This window comes from Passer domesticus, chromosome 26, assembly GCF_036417665.1.
Source record: "Passer domesticus isolate bPasDom1 chromosome 26, bPasDom1.hap1, whole genome shotgun sequence".
Classification (NCBI taxonomy): domain Eukaryota; kingdom Metazoa; phylum Chordata; class Aves; order Passeriformes; family Passeridae; genus Passer; species Passer domesticus.
Window position 1 is genome coordinate 4501985 of NC_087499.1, and position 20621 is coordinate 4522605.

General features: G+C 56.1%; 1 protein-coding gene across 2 annotated transcripts; it reads right to left on the reverse strand.

The window, feature by feature from the left end:
* Positions 1-4784: 4784 nt before the first annotated feature.
* Positions 4785-14052, reverse strand: LOC135286388 (zinc finger protein 239-like). 2 transcript variants are annotated; one of them, XM_064399523.1, is made up of 2 exons: positions 13281-14052; positions 4785-6483 (listed from the first exon to the last, which is right to left on the reverse strand). In XM_064399523.1, the coding sequence occupies exon 2, from the start codon at positions 6371-6373 to the stop codon at positions 5216-5218; it is 1158 nt and encodes a 385-aa protein (XP_064255593.1). In that variant the 5' UTR covers positions 6374-6483; positions 13281-14052; the 3' UTR covers positions 4785-5215. The 2 variants fall into 2 exon arrangements, with proteins under 2 accessions (XP_064255593.1, XP_064255592.1); XM_064399522.1 differs by lacking the exon at positions 13281-14052 and adding an exon at positions 12661-12815.
* Positions 14053-20621: the final 6569 nt, after the last annotated feature.

Sequence of the window (20621 nt, forward strand, 5' to 3'; positions counted from 1 at the left end):
GGATGAAGGATGAGAATGATTGTATTAAGAATGGGAATGTTAATTTTGTTGATGGTTTTGATTGATGTTTTTTGTTTCCCCCGTCTGCTTGGATTTTTGCAAAGGGCCCTGCAAAAATCTATAGCAGCTATGTTTACACTTCAAAAACAAAAAGGGGGAATTGTGGAAGGGGCTAACAGCGGGCCTGTTAGCTAAAGGAGCGAGAAGAAGCTGAGAAGCAAGAAGCAACTGATAAGGTGCTCTCTCCAAGGCTGCAACCAAGGAGACGGAGAGGTGAGAGGAATTGAAGAAAGATAAGGCAGCTGAACGAAGTATTCTTAGAAAGTTAGTTGAAGTCACTGTAACTTTTCACCAATGGTGTTATGTTGATTTATTGTGGCCAATAGTTAGGGCAGAAGAAGCCTAAACAATCAGAAAGTGTATAAAAGGTCAGCCATGTTCAATAATAAGAAGTTGCCATCTGAGACTGCTTGTGGTCTTTGTTTCGTGTCATGACCACCTCAACAGTAACAAATGTCCAGATTTTTGGGTCCCCTCAAATTGCTGAACTTGCTACTATTGTCAGAGCATTTGAGAGGTGTTGTGGAGCATTTCTATGTTTCATGGACTCATCGGTATCCCCCTTATTCCCCAGAGTTAATGGTTTGTCCCTGAAATTGTAACCTTTCCCTGAGCTGTCTGTCTCACCTAACCCTGCCCACTGCTCTCCAATGTTCTGTGTCAATCCTCCCTCGGCCCAGCCCATGCATGTCAATCCCCCTTAATAACAGCCCCTTGTTCCAGTGAGTTCCCTGCCAATCTCTTTTTGTACCACTCCTGGCTTGGACCTCCCCTTCGGAAATCCCTAAAATCCTCAACACCCCATTGGACTATGTGAGCCATTCTCCTCCCCTCATCTCCCTCATTGGTTGATACACTGTAAAACCCCAGCCTTTTGCTCCTCCCCAGGATATCCCTATTGGTTGAGGCTTTGTACCCTCTCCTTGAACCTCTCCCACTTAAACATTCCTGCAAACCCTTTATCGGAGCTCTTCTGCTCCTCATCCTTGGATTTTCCCTCAAATAAACCTCTCCCTGCTGCACCCCAGATCACCCTGCTTCTGGGGTGTGTCCCACTCTCAGCATGGTGCTGTGGGGTGATCAAGCTAGCTGTGAGACTCTGGCACCACATCAGAGAGGTTCCAAGAACCTGTTAATTTAGTCACTGATTTGGCCTATGTTGCTGGAGTAGCTATGAGGGCAGAACATTCATTATTGAGGGAAGTGACAAAGCCAAATTTGTACAAGTTGCTTTCAGAATTAATATACCTTCTCTCCCACCGAAAGCAACTGTTTTACATTAGGCATGTGAGGGCACACACTGACCTCCCAGGACCCATCGCGGAAGGAACTGTAAAGCAGATGCCCTGGCCATGCCTGTGCACCACACCAACGTGCCAGATATTTTTTCACAGGCCAAACTAAGCCATGATTTCTTTCATCAAAACGTTCCTGTGTTAATGCAAATGTTCAGACTACCTTGGGATCAAGCCAGGGCAATGGTGTCCACCTGCCCAAATCACAAAGTTTATCAAATTCCATCTTTAGCCTTAGGGGTTATCCCCCGAGGCCTGAACAGCTGCCAGTTGTGGCAAACGGATGTTACACATTACCCTGCCTTTGGATGACCCAAATACTTACATGTGTCAATTGACACACTCTCAGGAGAAAGTGCCAAAGAGACCATCAGGCACTTTCTCCTTGCGTTTGCCACCTTGGGATTCCCTGAAGAGATTAAAACAGACAATGGTCCGGTTCATACCTCCCACAAGCTCAAAGATTTCTTCAATCAGTGGGGGGGGGGGAAGCACAATACAGACATACCTCATTCTCCCACCAGCCAAGCCATCATTGAAAGAGCCAAAGAGCCCATTCCACCCTTAAATGGGTCCTCGATCAGCAACGGGGAGGGACAGAGACAACCTCTCCAACTGAGAAGCTCTGTAAGGCTCTTTATACAATAAAGTTTTTGAACAGCTCGCTTACAGAGCCAATTCCCCCTGTCCTCTGGCATTTTTCCAACTTGATCCAAGCAAAACTAGTTGAAAAACCACCGGTGCTGATCAAGGACCCAGACACCCAAGAAATTTCTGGCCGTTTCCCTTTAATAACTTGGGGAAGAAGATATGCCTATATCTCAACACCATTAGGACCCAGGTGGCTCCCAGGGAAATTTCTAAAACTACTTCTTGCATGAACAAATATACCAGTGGCAAACACTCGTGAGATCAACACGGAAGACCTAAAAGATGAGACGAGCTCTGCATGGAGACTGAGGCAGTGCAAATCCTCCAGACAAAATCCACCCACTCGTCCCACCACAAGAAGCAGGAGCAGAGCTGGACATGGACACATCACCCACAATGGATAAACCACAGAATAAATGACACCCCCTCCCCTTACTAACATTCTTCTAACATCCCACTCACTAACATCCTAACATCCTTCCACATACCTTCCTGTTCCCAGTTACAACAGTTACCATCCCCCCTTCTCTATTTTAATTTTCCCCACAGCCACACACTTTATTTTACCCTATTACTATTCTCCTTTCCTGATAATTATTAAATAAAGGGGGATAGAGGAAGAGAAGGGAAGGCACCAGCCTTGCCCACCCTGAATGTGACAATTTTTTAAATAACTCTTTTAAACCTTACAGAAAGCACCAACCCTGACACTATCCACGACAATGAGAGCCACCACCTACCTAGCCTCAGTCGTCCTGGTCTTCTGGATGCCCCCGTCACCACCAACCATCGACGCATGGATGGTGGCACAGCCCAAAGAAAAATTCAACAGGCTGTGCTGCCTCAACCTATCCTCCCACAGCAAGGCCATCCATGCCAAAATTCAGAAGATCCAGGACCAAGTAAAAGAACTTAAAGCTCAAATGGCCCCAGACTCGTACCATGACCTCTTTGGAAATTGGGGTCACAAAGGATGGCTTGCATCCATTTTAAATAACTGATTATGGGTGCTTTTAATTGTCTTTATTGTTTTATGTTTATTAAGCTGTTTTAAATGTTTAATTTTCAAACCATCCTTGGGAGACACCTTTTTATTAAATAAAGAAGGGGGAGTTGTGGAGGCTGATAGGCCTACAGAACAAAGGTCCATTATAACCCCCGCTAAGCTGGAGAAATCTCCCTGTTCAGGGCGACTGAGCAGAGCCTCTCCCAGGATGCTTTGTTGTATATGCAAATGTACCCCAGTTAAACCTCCCTGGTTTTCCCGTTGGCTTCTCCACCCCTTTTTCCTTCTAAGTATATGCCTTAGAATGTTCTCCCTTCCCTGCTTATCCATTGGTCCCATATTCCTGCAGTGTCCTGCTGCCTTTACCCTGTTGGTTGCCGCCCCTTGTTCCCCCTGTACCACCCTGAGCCCTCAGCCCACCGGCCCTGATGCTCTGCTCTGCCTCCTTGTCCCCTCTATTTAAACCTGGACCCTCCAATGTGCTTTTGTCAATGTCGCCAGACCCCTTCATGTGTGGCTGCAACAAACCTCCTTGGAACTCCACACAAAGACCCTTCCCACTTCTTTGTTGTGGGTAATTCTACAAGAGCTACCGGAAGTGTGTGCTGGAGTGACTGTGTGTGTGTGCTTGTGCCACCGAGCGGCTCCATTACTGGAGACACTTCTGGAAGGTTGCAGAATTGCTGCTTCTTGCTCCACCACCAACAGGCTTGCAACAAGCATCAAAAATGGCATACTGAGTTGGGGTTAATAATGGGCTCACCAATCCCTTTAAATCATGAGGAGTCATAAGATGAGTTGACAATGTAGACTGTAAAAGATTAGCAAAATAGGGAGACCCCAGCCTGTGTTCCACTGTAAAAGATTAGCAAAATAGGGAGACCCCAGCCTTTGTTCCATAGCCGTGCAGTGTAGTTCCTTAATTTCCAATAAGCAAGAGGTTCCTACTGCAGGTTGTTTCCCCTGGCGCTGTGAAGTCTGACTGGCGTGACTATTTTCACTGTGATATCAAAATCCGCCTCCTTAAGACCCTTTTTCTGTAATCACACCCAGTTTTCATGAGGGTCAGGAGGGAAGAGGCCAGGCTCAGCATCTGGATCTATTGGTCCTGGATTGAAGGCATCCCCCTCCTTCTCACTGCTAGAGCCATGGTCAGTAATATAGGCCGCTAACAACGGCAGGACAGGATGCCTTCCCCTCCTTTGTCTGGGCAGATGGCTGTGGCTGCTCTTCAGTTTTAGAGGCGCCTGTTTCAAGTGGGCAGGGAGAGTCAGAGCAGGGTGGGGGCCCGCGGTATCCACAGAGGACACAGCCTGAGGCTGCTCTTGTTTTTACAATGTCTCAAAAATTATTCTCCAGGATGGGAGCATATGCATTGCCAGCTCATGTCCTGCAGGAGCTAAATCATAGAGCTCAACCCCCACATCATCCCAAACAGCAGCTGTAAAAATAGAGGAGGCAGTGACATTGGGACCATTAACAGCCACCCATTTAAGAATAAGTTTCAAAACCAGCTTTGGTAAGGATTTGCCATGTTTCCCAAGCAAAGCAAGCATTAGTACAAAAACGCCTCTCTCTTTGTTAAACGTGCTTTGTCCCATGTTCCCCTTGGCTCACCTCCTTCTCCAAGGAGGGATTATTTCGGGCCCACTCCTGGTTCTCGCACCAGCACTTCCAGCTGTGGAGGGCTTGCCGACAGCAGCAGATAGGCTGGTTCTTGCTCCTCACACAGAGCACCAATTATCAGCAGTGGAGAGATGGGGACATCCAAGTTTACATCAGAAGCCAATTTTATTGAGGATACCAGGCATTTATATAGGGTTTTACTTCATATGGTGCTTATATAGGACTCTACTTTTGGTAACAATTCCCCATTGGTTACACATTCTTCATAACATCACATCACCTGGTAACATTATCGTATCACAAAGCCTCACAACATGTTTCTTGGGTCACTTCTTGCCCAGGGAGCTTTCATCTGTGTCTGTGTCTCCCACAGTTTCTCCATCAGGCCTCAGATATCAGGCCCCTTTATCAGCTCCATTGTTTTACTCTCTCTTCAATTTCCAATAAGGGTCATCAGGGATCTGCCCAACGGGGATCACTGGGGATCATCCAATGCGGATCCTCCCCTCCCATGGGGGATGGAGCTGGAGCAGCACATGAAGCTCTTCCAGTACTCAGGGCACTCACAGGGCTTCCCTTAGTGGCGCCTCCGTTGGTGTTTAGTCAAGGTTGAGCTCTCTGAGAAGCTCTTCCCACATTCCTCACACTCATAGGGCCTCTCCCCAGTGTGGATGCGCTGGTGGATGATGAGGTGGGAGTTGTGCTTGAAGCCCTTCCCACAGTCGGGGCAGCGGAAGGGCCTCTCCTCTGTGTGACTCCGCTCATGTACGAGGAGATCGGAGCTCCTTTGAAACCTCTTCCCACACTGGGGACACTTGTAGGGTTTCTCCCCAGTGTGGATGCGCTCGTGTTTTCTCAGGTCAGAGTGCCACCCATAGCTCTTCCCACATTCCAAGCAGGTGTAGGGCCGGTCCCCCGTGTGGATCACCTGGTGCCGAATCAGGGCTGTGCTTCCTCTGAAGCTCTTCCCACACTCCCCACACTTGTAGGGCTTTTCCCCAGTGTGGATCTTCTGGTGTTCTGTCAGCTGGCACTTCAAGCTGAAGCTCTTCTCACATTCACCACATTCATAGGGCTTTTCCCCAGTGTGGATCCTCTCATGTTTCCGTAGGCCAGAGCTCTGGCTGAAGCACTTCCCACATTCCCCACACTCATAGGGCTTTTCCCCAGTGTGAATCCTCTGGTGTTGCAGCATTGCGGCCTTCTGGTTGAAGCCCATCCCACATTCCCCACATTTGTAGGGCCGGTCCCCGGTGTGGATCACCTGGTGTTGCATCAGTTGGCCCCTCTGGCTGAAGCTCTTCCCACATTCCCCACACTCAAAGGGCTTTTCTCCAGTGTGGATCCTCTGGTGTTGAGTCAGACTGGAGCTCTGGCTGAAGCTCTTCCCACACTCCTCACATTTAAAGGGTCGGTCCCCAGTGTGGAACCTCTGGTGCCGGATCAGGCTGGAGCTGTGGCTGAAGCTCTTCCCACACTCCTCACACTCGTAGGGCCGTTCCCCAGTGTGGACCACCTGGTGCTGGATCAGGTCAAAGTGCCGGCTGAAACCCTTCCCACATTCCAAGCACTCGTGGGGCTTCTCCCTGCCATGAGGCTTCTCCACCAGCTCTGAGCTCTGCCTGGATCTCCGGCCGCCTTCCTGGCTCAGGGGGGCTCTTTCCTCCCCGCAGCTCCCTGGGCTGGGCTTGCAGCCCCTCCTTGTGCGGAATCTCCAAGGCTTTTCTTCCTCCATCCAGACACACCATGGGAATGAAAAATCCTGGTTTGGGTGAAAATATGAGATGAGAGCGCCTCGGGCTCCTTGCCGCACTTTATCTCATGAAGTCCTTGGGCATCTTGTGTCTGTAAGAATCACCAAAATACTAAGATTGAGCTCAAAAATCCTCTAAACATCAAGACAGAGATCAAAAATTCCACCAACATCATTCAGCATCAGGATTCAATAAAAACCCCCTCCAAAATATAAAGATTTAGCCCCCACAAAAATCCAAAGCACCCACATTTAACCCACAAAAGCACAGAACTGCCTCAGGAGGGTTTCCCCCATCCAGGAAGCCCCTGAGGGGCCCAACGCCAGGGATGAACACCCACAGGCTCTGATTAGCTGAGCGCTGCCTGAGGGTGGGGCTGCAGCAAGGCTACAACAGAGGCATCTCTCCAAACACCGCAGTCAAGAACACTGGATGGATGGACACCAGGAGGAAACACAGAATTTTCAAGTGTTAAAAAGCAGAATAACTGAGGCTCCTGACCTGGCCCTCCTAGACAAGGAAAAAGAATTTCAATGATAGGTGGATGTTAAACAGGGCCATGCCAAAGGAATTATTGGGCTAAAATGGTTAACCCAATGAGTGGCCTCATTGTCTTAAGAATTGTGCAGACACAGCTTTCATGGGAACTGAGGCCCAAAAACTGATGGCACAAGGATCTCTTGCTGTTCAAGCCTGGCATCAAGTTAAAGCTTTGACAACCAAAAGAGCCTCTAAATGGAGGAGCAGCGCTCGGGTATTACAGGATGAAACTTGTTCAGTGGCACAGGAGGATTTAGAACTGAGGACAGGGGAAGGGTTTAACCCAGCCTCCTGTTTGAACAGCCTGGAGAGGGGCTGGCAGGAAACCCAGGACTGCATTCAAGGGACAGAACTCCAGACCCAGACTGGGAGAGATTGATGACACATTCCCTGGCCTGAGGGAGAAAATGTGTTTATGGATGGCTCTGCAAGGGCAGCAGAAGGGAAAAGAGTTACAAGACACATTGTTAAGGAAAGGGAATCAGACAAAGTGCAGGTTACCCCCCATGGTCAGCTCAACAGGCAGAGCTGTGTGTGCTTGTGAGAGCCCAGCACTGAAATGCCCTGAGCAGGAAGGCTCAAATATCTTCTGCTGACAACATGCCCCTAAGAGGGGGGCAGAAACAAGTCTGACTGCTTCAGCATCCACTGGATCACCTATTAAGCTATTTCTAAAGGAATTCCAAGTGAAGGAATTGTGGCAGCAATAGACTCAGACAGGGGAACTCATTTTACAGAAAAGATCATTCGGGGGTTATGGCACCTTTAGGATTGCAATGGGACTTCCATAATCCCTGGCACCCTCAGAGCTCTGGTCAGGTAGAAAGAATGAATGGGGAAAGAAAGAAACACCTTTGGAAGCTGCTGATAGAAACCAAGATGCCATAGGAATGGCTTTTGCCATTGGCTTTGGCAAGAAGAAGAGACAGACCCAGGGCAGATATTCAATTATCTCAATTGTAATTCAAGTCTGGAATTCCTTACCCTGGCAATTCTCCACCTAGTGCAGGGTGCAGATAAGGGATGTACATTTAAGGCAGGCTGCGGCCAGATTCCTGGCTCCTGTGAAATCTCTCCCACAGGAAGCTGGGCTGGCACAGAGCCTGCCTTGGCACTTTGCTGCTCCCAACACCCAGCCAGGACATCGGCTCCTGCCTAAGGAGGGCAAAGCAGCAGCACTGGTGGCCAAGTGGCCCATGCCAAGTGTCCCTGAGGCCAGAAACAGCCGCCAGCACAGCTGAACACGGGGGGACCCCTCAGCCTGGGCTCCAGGCTCTGCAGCCCCGGAGATTTGCACTTCCCGCCTGCAGCAGGAGGATGGCAGGCCGCCCCTGAGCCTGCACTCAAGGCAACGCAGCAGCAGCCAGGGCTCCACAGCGGGCCAAGCCCCTGCGCCTGCCCACACATCCTCTGCTGCAATCCTCGGCCTGGCCACCCTCCTCTGCCAGCTCCAGCCACCGGGGCCAATCCTTGCTGCCACTGCTGCAGCTTCAGCGCTGGCTGGGCCTGCACTCGCCACAGCTGCTGGGGAACACCACGGCACAATTCCACTCTGCCTCTCACCTACACTCACACACTGGGCTGCCTGAGGTTGCATTGATGGAAAATACACCAAGGTTATTTCTTTTAAAGCTTCTTTCTCTACTCAGGCTTGGTTTGCCTTTGCCTTGGGGAAAGGAATTTTAAAGGTTTCTTTTAAGGCATCTCACACCACTGAACAGAGATGAGTTTAACATCTCAACAGACTGGGAACAGCCCAAAAGATACCCACAGAGATAACGACCAGCAACAAAACATCAACGCCCAGCAGCAAACAGCAACCAACAGCTACCCCAGACACTGCCCCGGCAGAGCTGGAGACACCTGCTCTGCAAAAGACTGAGAAGGAAATCCACGAGTGTGGACCTAATGAACAGCAGAGGCAAAGAAATCTGGGTCCAGCAGGAAACCAAATACTACAAACTACACAACTTGGAATCAATGAACGTTAAACCAGTGCATTTTTATGGGGTTTGAATGGTATAAAGTTTAGGGAAAAACTATCAAAAGCCGTGTGTCATGGAATGATTTTCTCTGCACACCTGGGCTGTGTGTGGATGAAATGATTTCTGTTGCACATCCTGGCCAGAATCAAGTAATGCCTTGAGTCTCTAACACTAGAAATGCTGGAGAGTTGCGGTGACAAGATTACAATATTAAGACTTTATTTTTTCTAAATAATCCTACATTTATAGGGTCAATAATGTTTGGGCCAGGGGTGTCAGAATCAATTTTTTTTTTCTTAAGAGAACCAGAGGCTCTTTAGGTATGTGTGTGCGTGTCTTTAGTGATAGCAGAATTTTGGTCTGGGTTTCTCGATGCTTGAAGTTGCATTTTAAAAATCCAGAAGAGGTTTAAAGGCGACCCTTTAACTCCGAAACAGTTAACAGAATAGTGTTAGGAAAAAAAGGAAAAAAAAAGGTACCAAAAAAAAAGCAATGGGAGATGGAGGGGAAGGAAAGCAGGAATCACCAGATTACTGCCCTGAAAGAGAAGCTTAGTTCCAGACAGCCAGGAGAGGAGCTTTAGAAATGCAAATTAACACTGCTGGGGCAAAGTGTGGACAATGGACCCGGGTCTCTTGCCTGGGGCAGGAATTGGGCTGATTCCCTCTGCCCCTCACCCCAAGCTCTGCCGGCTTCCACTGATGGGATTTGCACAGCTCAAGGCAGAGCCCATGGGGAGGATATCTGACTCTGCAACAGAAATGGGTTCAGCTGCAAAGGGAAACAGCAAATGGAGAAAGTTGTGAAAACTTCAAAAAAATAAGTGGGCAGGAATCATTCCTCTGCCCACTGCAACAGGAGCTGTCACTGTCTATGCTGTATAGGATGTATTAGAACACTGGGGTCTTCTTGCTACCACAAGTTCAGCAAAATCAGTTTGGAATCCAAGTATTTGATGTTCAAATTAGAGAAAAGCAGCCAATTGATTCAGCCCTGGCTCCTGAGGGAGCACCCAGAAATAGGCAAAAGATGAACGGCCACCACAACAAATCCTACAACACCATGGACCAGCCCCTGGGAACCCCAACCAATTCATATCAGGAGCCACAGAACCCATTTATCATTTCAATGGCATCATTAGATTACAAGCTGTCCTCAAAATAATAACCAAGCAGACAGCTCCAGCTCCTGACCTTCCTGCTGACCAATCCACTGAAATGAGGAACACAACACTTCACTATGGGATGGAATCAGATCATCTGTTTGCAGAAAAAGGAGGAGTTTGTGGAAAACTAAATAACTCAACCTGGTACAGGCAAATAGAGGACAAAGGAAAAGTGGAGAAACAGATAAAAATGGAAAAAAGAAAGCAGCTCATGTACCAGTCCAAAGGTGGAAAGGATGGGAGTAGGACACATTTTCGTGGTTCCCAGGCAGACCACGGGTTAAACGAATGCTGTTTCTCATCTTATGTGCTACAGCAACTCCCATCTTTTTACCATGCTGGACACCTTGAGAGTGCAGCTCATTCAGCAGCTGAGCAAGGGGATGCAGGTGGCAGCCAGGCCTCCTGATCCAAAAACGGCTACTAAAGGACAGGGAATGAGGGCACTGAGAATAATCCCAAAACCAAAGAGGACCCAGTAAAGGAAAAAAAAAAAAAGAAGAAAAAATCACTGAGTGAATCTGCCTGGAGATAGGGTCACGGGCTTGTACATAAGGAAGTAATGGGAGAAAGCATCAGATTCAGAAAATGTAACTAACTGACACTGAGAGCTGTTTAAAGTACCACTGAATTCCTAAACTTCGAAGAGAAGAACAAAGACTTAACAGAGCCACGAATATCGGCTGTTATTCAAAAAGAGAAGTGCACATGAATGAGGACATGCAGCTGGTGCATCGGTTAGTCTGAACCTTCCAAGCACCTCAGCAAGTGGGCAAAGGCAGAGGGAGAAGCGGCCGGGAAAATGAGGATCCAAAGGAGGCTGCGTACTACAGCAATGGCAGAGAGCGCCTGGCCAATGCCCCACGGCCTGTGCCTCTGCCCAGCAAGAAAGTCACTTTTCCAGGACTCCTTGCTCTCCTCGGGCCACAGAAACCTCCGGCCACGGGAATTGGCCCGCACAGCCCCGGCCACGGGGCAGCCACCTCTGTCCGAGCCACAGCAAGCGCGCCGAGCCAGCGCTGCTCCGGCAGCGGCTCCTGCCGAGGCAGCAGCGGCAAGGAGACCGCGGGCAGGGGATGCCTGAGAGAGGCCCCGAGCCCGTGGGAAGCCCCTGCAGAGCCATGGAAGCGGCTCCTGGCGGGTCCTGTGAGCCCGTGGGGGATCCCCCTGGAGCAACCCGTTCCCGAGGGATTGTGTCCCGTGGAGGGACCTGTGAGTGCCTGTCTGAAACTTCCGTCATTTTTTGCCTCTCGATCGTCATGAAAGCCAAGACCACCGGGGAAAGGAAAAGATCCTGTTCTGAAAATCCAGGTCTGTCTGGTCCACCAAGCCAGATTATTGCCTACGGGTGTGTTTGCTCAACCCATGGAACACTGCACCCGAGAAGGGGCAGCGTGCTCTCCTTTACCTGCATCACCTCGCAACGCTAGTGCTGGAATTTCTCCACCCTTCTGACTTGGCTGGACTTTCTCTCTGGAAGGACCTTCTCGGAGGTCACCACTAAAAGACTCTCCATTCACTGTACATCAACCACCGTGACAGATGGACTGAGATGGGAGAGGGTCCTCCCCTCAAGGACTGAGACATGCGACCCCTACATGGAAAAGCTCCCCCCTTCTTCCCAAAAGGACTGAGACTGAAATCCCCACCGTAGGGTGAGGGAAGGTATGCGTGGGGACCAAAGCAAGTTTTGCAAGTGACCACTGGACCGAGAAGACAATGGTTCCTGCCTACGACGCCTGCTGCTGACGGACTACTGATGGACTGTTTGTACCCTTTCTCAATAGACTATTTTGAAATGTGTCCCCTTCCTCCATTTCAAAAGGACTATAAAAGAGGTTAGAGCTGACTGATACCCTGGAGATCTCCCCTGACGTGAAGACGACAGGCTCTTTGTTGACCGGACTTCGAGGGACTTTGTCATCTGCACGTCTGGTAGCTATACACCTCCTTCCTTTTCCTCGCTTCTTTTCTTTTCCTTATTCTTTCCCTTTTCTTCATTCCCTGTCTCTCTGACACATCTTTGCTGTGGCTATTCAGTAAAAGTGTCTGTTTTGATTTTACTGCAAATCCCCTTGTCGTGTCAGTTTTTGCACCCTGAGATCAGTGAAAAAGAACCTTCACGAATCACGTCCTTAGGACGGATCGTGTCAGGACCCCAGGCTGGAGCAGGACAAGGATTCCTGACCCTGAGGCTGTGACATGGCCTGGCTGTGACCGCCACCCGCTGTGCCTCTGGGTGGGGAGAAGGGAGGGAATGCGGGATGAAGTTAAGCCCGGGACGGAGGAAGAGGGAGGGCAAGATGTTTTCGTAGGAATTATTTTACTTCTCATTCTCTTCCTCTGACATGTCTGATAATAAATTCAATTAATTTCCCCAAGTCAAGTGTGTTTTGCCCGCAACCAGCGATTGAACTGTCCCCACCCTTATCAGACCCTCGAGCCTTTCCTGCTCTGTTCCCTGCCCAGGGTGAGGAGGGAAGTGACACAGAGGTTTTGGTCCCTCTCCAGCATCCCCTGCTCCGGCCTGGGCTCCTGCCGGAGCTGCAGGTGGGTCCCTGCTCCGTCCCGGACTCACCGCAGCTCCCAGCGCCCTGAGGTCCCGCTCACGCCGAGCTCCCGGCGGTTCCTTGGCCTCCTGCCCGGGCCGGGCCCAGCGCCGGGGCCGCGCCTCAGCCGCGGGTTCCGGGAAATGCCGGAGTTCGGGGAAAGGGAGGGGAGCCCGCGCCGTGTGCAGAGCCCGCGCCTCGCTGTAATTGGCTGATTCTGCCGTCACTCCTCGCTCTGTCCGCCGATTGGACAGAGCGCGGCCAAGCACGGCCCCCGGTGCCGCCCTCAGGGCGCCCCTGGCTCCGCGGAGCCGCCATTGGCGGAGCGCGCGTGCGGGCCGGGAGCGGCGGCAGCGGCCGGAGCGCGGAGGGGCGGCGGCGGAGCTCGGAGGCGGCCCCGGCGCAGCCTCCGGGCCGGGGCGGCCACCTCCGTCCTGCCCACAGCAAGCGCGCCGAGCCCGCGCTGCTCCGGCAGCGGCTCCTGCCGAGGCAGCGGCGGCAAGGAGACCGCGGGCAGCCGCTCCCGCAGCGCCCTCAGCCCAGGGCCAACACGGGCCGGGCACGGCACAAGCCACCCGCCCCAGCCCCCTGCCGCCCCCGAGGCCCGCAGCCAGCCCCGAGCCCCCGCACAGCCCAGCGCGGCTCCCACCTGCGCCGGGGCCGCCTCCGAGCTCCGCCGCCGCCTCCCCGGTGCTTCTCGGTCACCCCCTGGATGATCCCGGTCACTCCCAGTATGCTCCAAATCACTCCCGGTAGGATCCAGCTGCCCCCGACATGGTCCCAGTGGCTCCCAGTCATCCCCTGTACGGTTCCTTCCCTCTCAGTCCCTCTCTGTAAGAGTCCATTGTGGCCCCAGCCACTTCCAGTATGAACCCAGTCACACCTTACACGATGCCATTTGCCCCTGCTGTGGTCCCAGTTGCTCCCAGTATAAGTCCAGTCACCTCCAGTACAATCCCAGTAACTCCCAAACACTCCCAGTGTGAGTCTGGTTTGATGCCAGTCACCTCCAGTATGATCCCAGTAGCTCCCAGACACTCCCAGTACTGTGCCAGGCACTCCAAGTGTAACCCCATCAATCCCATTATGATCCCAGTATGACACCAGCATGGGCCAGCTGCTCCCAGTATGATCCCAGTTGCCCCTGCATTATTCCAGTTTCTCTAATTCACCCCTACTACAGATCTGGTCACTCCCAGTATGATTCCAGTCAGTCCCAGGATGATCCAAAACATTCCCAGGCTCTCCCAGTACATCTCAATAGTGCCCTGCGTGCTCCCAGTTGCTCCCAGTAGCCCTCAGTGTGGTCCCAGTATATCCCAGTCCGATCCCTGGTGCCCCAGTTCTGCTCCCAGTGGGTTCTTTTCCCAGTCTGTCCCAGTCCATCCCAGCCTGTCTCTCTCTGTCCCAGTCCCTCCCCAGCAGCTGCTCTTGTTTCCCAGATTCTGCCCCCCCCACCCCATTCCCGGGCACTGGGACCCAGATGGATCCCCGAGGGTTCCCGAGGGGTGCCAGGAGGGGATCAGGTGAATCCCCCGGAATTCCCCCTTTCCCCTCCTCCTTTCCCTCCCCCCGCGCTCCCCGGGCACTTTCGCTTTCGCGTCTCCCGAGCTGCGCCACGGCCGCGATCGGGGACGGCTGCGATGGCTGCAGCGCTGGGGCTGGGGCTGCTCTGGGGGCTCCTGGGGCTCCTGGGGAACCCGGGGGGCGCGACCAAAGGTGAGTGGGACCCCCGAAACCGGGACCCCCTGAACCGCAATTCCCGGGCACCGGGACCCCCCCTGAACCGCAATTCCCGGGAACCGGGACCCCCGGAACTTCCATTTCCGGGCACCGGGAACCCCCCTGAACCCCCACTTCGGGTCCTGTGACCCCCCTCAATCCTCTTCCCCAGTACCGGCACCCCCCTGTACCCCCTCATCTGGCACCGGGACCCCCCTGTACCCCCATTTCCGGCCACCCCGACCCCCCTGTACCCCTTTATGTGGCACAGGGACGCCCCCTGAACCCCGAATTCCGGGAAGGAAACTCCCCCTGAACCCCCATTTTGGGCACTGAGACCCCTCTCAATCCCTTCCCCAGCATCGAGACCCCCCTGTACCGCCTTATCTGGCACCACCACCCCCCTGAACCCCCATTTCCGAGCACCGGGAACCGCCTAAACCTCCATTCCCGGGCAGGGGAACCCCCCTGAACCCCCTTTTTGGGTCCTGTGACCCCCCTCAATCCCTTCCCCAGGACCGGGACCCTGTACCCCCATTTCTGGTCACCGGCGCCCCCGGAGCCGCCATTCCCGGCCACCGGGACCCCCTTGAACCTGGAATTCCGGGAGGGAAACTCCCCCTGAACCTGCATTCCCCGGCACGGGGACACCCTGAATCCCCTTTCTTGGGCACTGGGACTCCCCTGCCCCCCATATCCGGGACTGGGATCCCCCCGCACCCCGTCAGTGCTCTGGGACCCCCTGCACCCCCATTCCCGGCCATCCCACCCTTCCCAGACCCCAGACCCGCCCTTTTCCTCGGCTCTTGGACCCCCAGATCTCCCACATTTCTGCGTCCCCCCAGTTCTCCCTTCCCGGCGCTTCCTGGAAGGGGTTCCAGGGGTCCCAGGGGGTCTCAGTGAGGATCCAGAGGGATCCAGCTGAATTCCCTGGAGTTCCCCTTTTCCCCGTCTCGCTTTCGCGTCTCCCAAGCTGCGTCCCCGGGACCCGCCCGCCTCTCCCATCCCCAGCCCCCCCTTTCCAGGAGCCAGGGACCCCCTGGAGCCCCATTCCTGCCTTTGCCAGCTCCCAGACCCCACTTCCCTCAACATCGGGGACCCCTGGACCACCTTTGGTGGGCACAGGGACCCCCTGGATTCCCCATCCCGCCTCTCCCAGTCCCTTCCTTGACCCTTGGACCCTTCCCGGCTCTCCCCGTTCCCGTTCCTGCCTCTTGGATGCCCCCAGACTCCCCCGTCTCTGTGTCCCCCCAGTTCTCCACCCCCTGCTCATCCTGCAGGGGGGTCTCAGGGGGTCTGGGAGAGTCCCTGGGGGGATTCTGGGCACTGGGACTTCCCTGAATTTCAGTTCTGGGCACTGGTACCCCCCTGCAGCTCCTTATCCAGTACCACTCCCCCCCTGCACCCCGTTTCTCATCCATCCTTTTTTCTCTCATGCCCAGATTCCCTTTTTCCTTTACCCTGAGACCCCCTGGACCTCAAATCCCGCTTTTCTCAGCCCCCAGCTCCCCCTTTCCTCTGCATCAAGGACCCCCAGCCTCCCATTCCAAGGTCCTCCCACCCTGTAACCTCTTTCCTTGGCACTGAGGACCCCTGGACCCCCATTTCTGAGCACGGGGACCCCCTTGAGTGTCCATTTCTGGCCACCTCGACCCCCCTGTGCCCCTCCAGCAGCACCAGGGCCCCCCTGTACCCCCTTATCTGGCACCAGGACCCCCCTGTACCCCCATTTCTGGTCACGGGCGCCCCTGGAGCCGATCTTCTAGCCACTGGGACCCCCTCGAACCCCGAATTCCGGGAAGGAAACTCCCCCTGAACCCGCATTCCCCGGCACGGGAACCCCCTGAACCCCATTGTGTGTCCTGTGAACCTTCTCAATCGCCTTCCCCAGCATTGAGACCCCCCTGTACCCCCTCATCTGGCACCGGAACCCCCCTGAACACCCATTTCTGGGCAGGAAAACCCCCCTGTACCCCCATTTCTGGTCACCGGCGCCCCCGGAGCCGACATTTCAGGTCACTGGGACGCCCTCGAAGCCCGAATTCCGGGAAGGAAACTCCCCCTGAACCCACGTTCCCCGGCACCGGGACCCCCTGAACCCCTAATCCGGGGCTGGGCTCCCCCCGCACCCCGTCAGTGCTCTGGGACCCCCTGCACCCCCATTCCCGGCCATCCCGCCCTTCCCAGACCCCAGACCCGCCCTTTTCCTCGGCTCTTGGACCCCCCAGATCTCCCACATTTCTGCGTCCCCCCAGTTCTCCATCCCCGGCGCTTCCTGGAAGGGGTTCCAGGGGTCCCAGGGGGTCCCCCGAGGTCCCAGGGGGTCTCAGTGAGGATCGAGCGGGATCCAGCTGAATTCCCTGGAGTTCCCCTTTTCCCCGTCTCGCTTTCGCGTCTCCCAAGCTGCGTCCCCGGGACCCGCCCGCCTCTCCCAGCCCCAGCCCCCCCTTTCCGGGAGCCAGGGACCCCCTGGAGCCCCATTCCTGCCTTTGCCAGCTCCCAGACCCCGCTTCCCTCAACAGCGGGGACCCCTGGACCCCCTTTGGTGGGCACAGGGACCCCCTGGATCCCCCATCCCGCCTCTCCCAGTCCCTTCCTTGAACCTTGGGCCCTTCCCGGCTCTCCCCGTTCCCGTTCCTGCCTCTTGGATGCCCCCAGAGCCTCCAATCTCTGCATCCCCCCAGCTCTCCACCCCCTGCTCATCCTGCAGGGGGATCTCAGGGGGTCCGGGAGGGTCCCTGGGGGGATTCTGTGCACTGAGACCTCCCTGAATTTCAGTTCTGGGTACTGGGACCCCCCCGCACCCCCTTATCCAGTACCAGTCCCCCCCTGCACCCCCTTTCCCGGGTATCCTCCTCTCCCAGCCCCTGGATCCCCCGTTTCCGTCACCCCGGGGACCCCCGCGCCCCCATTCCCGGCCAGCCCGGGGCACCTCAGCCCCAGGGGTCCCTTTGCTGGAAACCCGGCCTGGGCACGGGGCTCTGCGGCCGCTCCGGGATCTGTGATCCCCCAGAGGGAAGGGAGAGATCAGCAGACAGAGAGAGGAGATTGGCAATCAGGGGTCGGGGTCCCAGCGCCCGTGCAGGGTCCCGGATGGATCCCCGAGGGTTCCCGAGGGGTGCCAGGAGGGGATCAGGTGAATCCCCCGGAATTCCCCCTTTCCCCTCCTCCTTTCCCTCCCCCCGCGCTCCCCGGGCACTTTCGCTTTCGCGTCTCCCGAGCTGCGCCACGGCCGCGATCGGGGACGGCTGCGATGGCTGCAGCGCTGGGGCTGGGGCTGCTCTGGGGGCTCCTGGGGCTCCTGGGGAACCCGGGGGGCGCGACCAAAGGTGAGTGGGACCCCCGAAACCGGGACCCCCTGAACCGCAATTCCCGGGAACCGGGACCCCCGGAACTTCCATTTCCGGGCACCGGGAAGCCCCCTGAACCCCCACTTCGGGTCCTGTGACCCCCCTCAATCCCCTTCCCCAGTACCGGCACCCTCCTGTACCCCCTCATCTGGCACCGGGACCCCCCTGTACCCCCATTTCCGGCCACCCCGAGCCCCCTGTACCCCCTTATGCGGCACAGGGACCCCCCCTGAACCCCGAATTCCGGGAAGGAAACTCCCCCTGAACCCCCATTTTGGGCACTGTGACCGCTCTCAATGCCTTCCCCAGCATCGAGACCCCCCTGTACCGCCTTATCTGGCAACGAGATCCTATGAACCCCCATTTCTGGTCACCAGGACCCCCTGAACTCCCATTCCGAGCACCGGGAACCGCCTAAACCTCTATTCCCGGGCAGGGGAACCCCCCTGAACCCCCTTTTTGGGTCCTGTGACCCCCCTCAATCCCTTCCCCAGGACCGGGACTCCCCTGTACCCCCTCATCTGGCACCGGGATCCCCCTGTACCCCCATTTCTGATCACCGGCGCCCCCGGAGCCGCCTTTCCGGCCACCGGGACCCCCTTGAACCCCGAATTCCGGGAAGGAAACTCCCCCTGAACCCGCATTCCCTGGCACGGGGACACTCTGAACCCCATTGTGTGTCCTGTGAACCTTCTCAATCGCCTTCCCCAGCATCGAGACCCCCCTGTACCCCCTCATCTGGCACCGGGACCCCCCTGAACACGCATTTCTGGGCAGGAAAACCCCCCTGTACCCCCATTTCTGTTCACCCACACCCCTGGAGCCGCCAGTCCCGGCCACCGGGTCCTCCATGAACCCCGAATTCCGGGAAGGAAACTCCCCCTGAACCCGCATTCCCTGGCACGGGGACACCCTGAACCCTGACTTTTGGGCACTGGGACCTCCCTGAACCCTTAATGCGGGGCTGGGATCCCCCCGCACCCCGTCAGTGCTCTGGGACCCCCTGCACCCCCATTCCCGGCCATCCCGCCCTTCCCAGACCCCAGACCCGCCCTTTTCCTCGGCTCTTGGACCCCCAGATCTCCCAAATTTCTGCGTCCCCCCAGTTCTCCATTCCCGGCGCTTCCTGGAAGGGGTTCCAGGGGGTCCCAGGGGGGTCTCAGCGGTCCCAGGGGGTCTCAGCGAGGATCCAGCGGGATCCAGATGAATTCCCTGGAGTTCCCCTTTTCCCCGACTCGCCTTCGCGTCTCCCAAGCTGCGTCCCCGGGACCCGCCCGCCTCTCCCAGCCCCAGCCCCCCCTTTTCCGGGAGCCAGGGACCCCCTGGAGCCCCATTCCTGCCTTTGCCAGCTCCCAGACCCCACTTCCCTCAACAGCGGGGACCCCTGGACCCCCTTTGGTGGGCACAGGGACTCCTGGATCCCCCATCCCGCCTCTCCCAGTCCCTTCCTTGAGCCTTGGACCCTTCCCGGCTCTCCCCGTTCCTTTCCCGAGCCTTGGACGCCCCCAGACCCCCCAGTCTCTGCATCCCCCCAGCTCTCCACCCCCTGCGCGTCCTGCGGGGGTCCTGGCAGGTCCCGGGGGGGTTCAGGGGCATTCCCAGGGTTTCCTCTGTCCGCTCCCCCTCCCCGCGCTGCCCCGGTCACTTTGGCGTCTCCCAAGCTGCGGCACCGGGATCCGCCCGGGGACCGGGGACTGCCCCGGCACCGGGACCCCCCTGAGCCGCAATTCCCGGGGCACAGGGACACCCCCAAACTTCCATTTCCAGGCGGATCCCCCTTCCTGGGCACAGAGACCCCCGTGAACGTTCATTTTGGGGCACAGGAGCCCCCCTGTGCCCCCTTCCCCAGCCCCGATAACCCCTGCACCCCTTAACTGGAGTCTGGAACCCCCTGCACCCCCATTCCTGGGCACGGAAAAAGCCATGAACCCCATTTGTGGGCAGCGGGACCCACTGCATCCCCTTATCCAGCACTGGAACCTCCATGAACCTCAGTTTTCAGGCACCAGGACCCCTTGAACCCCAGAGCCCAGGAAGGGAACCCCCTGAACCCCATTTCCTGGGCACCAGGACCCCAGTGCATCCCATTATCAGGCACCGGGACCCCCTGAACCCCCATTCTGCTGCACCAGGACCCCCCCCAAGTCCCCCATTCCTGTGAACGGGGACCCCCTGCACCCCGTGCCCAGCACCGGATCCCAGCCAGGCCATAATCTGGCACGGGGACCCCCCTGAACCACCATTCCCGGGGAGGGACTCCCCCTGAACTCCAATTCTGGGGCACCGGGACCCCACTGCATCCCCTTATGCAGCACTGGGACCCCTGAACCCCCATTCTGCTGCACCAGGACCCCCGTGCACCCCCATATCCAGGACTGAAACCCTCCCAAACACTCCATTCTCACACACCAGGACCCCTCTGCACCCCTTATCCAGCCCGGTGATCCCCCTGCACCCCTCATCCAGCACCAATGCTCCCCTGCACCCCTTTCCCAGCCCTCCCCCTCTCAGAGACACCAGTCCCCCCTTTTCCTTGACCCCGACCCCCCCTGGGCCCCCAGTCCTGCCTTCCCCAGCCCGCACCCACCACCTTCCTCACCACCGGGGACCCGTGCACCCCCTTTCCTGGGCACAGGGACCCCCTGACCCCCATTGCCCTCACCCCCCTTTCCTGGGCACAGGGACCCCCTGACCCCCCATTGCCCTCACCCCCCTTTCCTTGACCTGGGACCCCCTGAGCCTCCGTTCCTGGGCATGGGGACCCCCCTGCACCCCCTTATCCTGGACTGGGACCCCCTCCTGGACCCCTTCACGTGTTCTGGGACCCCCTGCCCCCTCCCCGGCCGTCCCGCCCTTCCCAGACCCCAGACCCGCCCTTTTCCTTCACCTTTGCACCCCCAGATCCCCCAAATTCCCCA

What these genes read in the sequence shown, in the direction of transcription:
- LOC135286388 (XM_064399523.1), bottom strand. Translation starts at nt 6,373, where the DNA reads ATGGAGGAAGAAAAGCCTTGGAGATTCCGCACAAGGAGGGGCTGCAAG.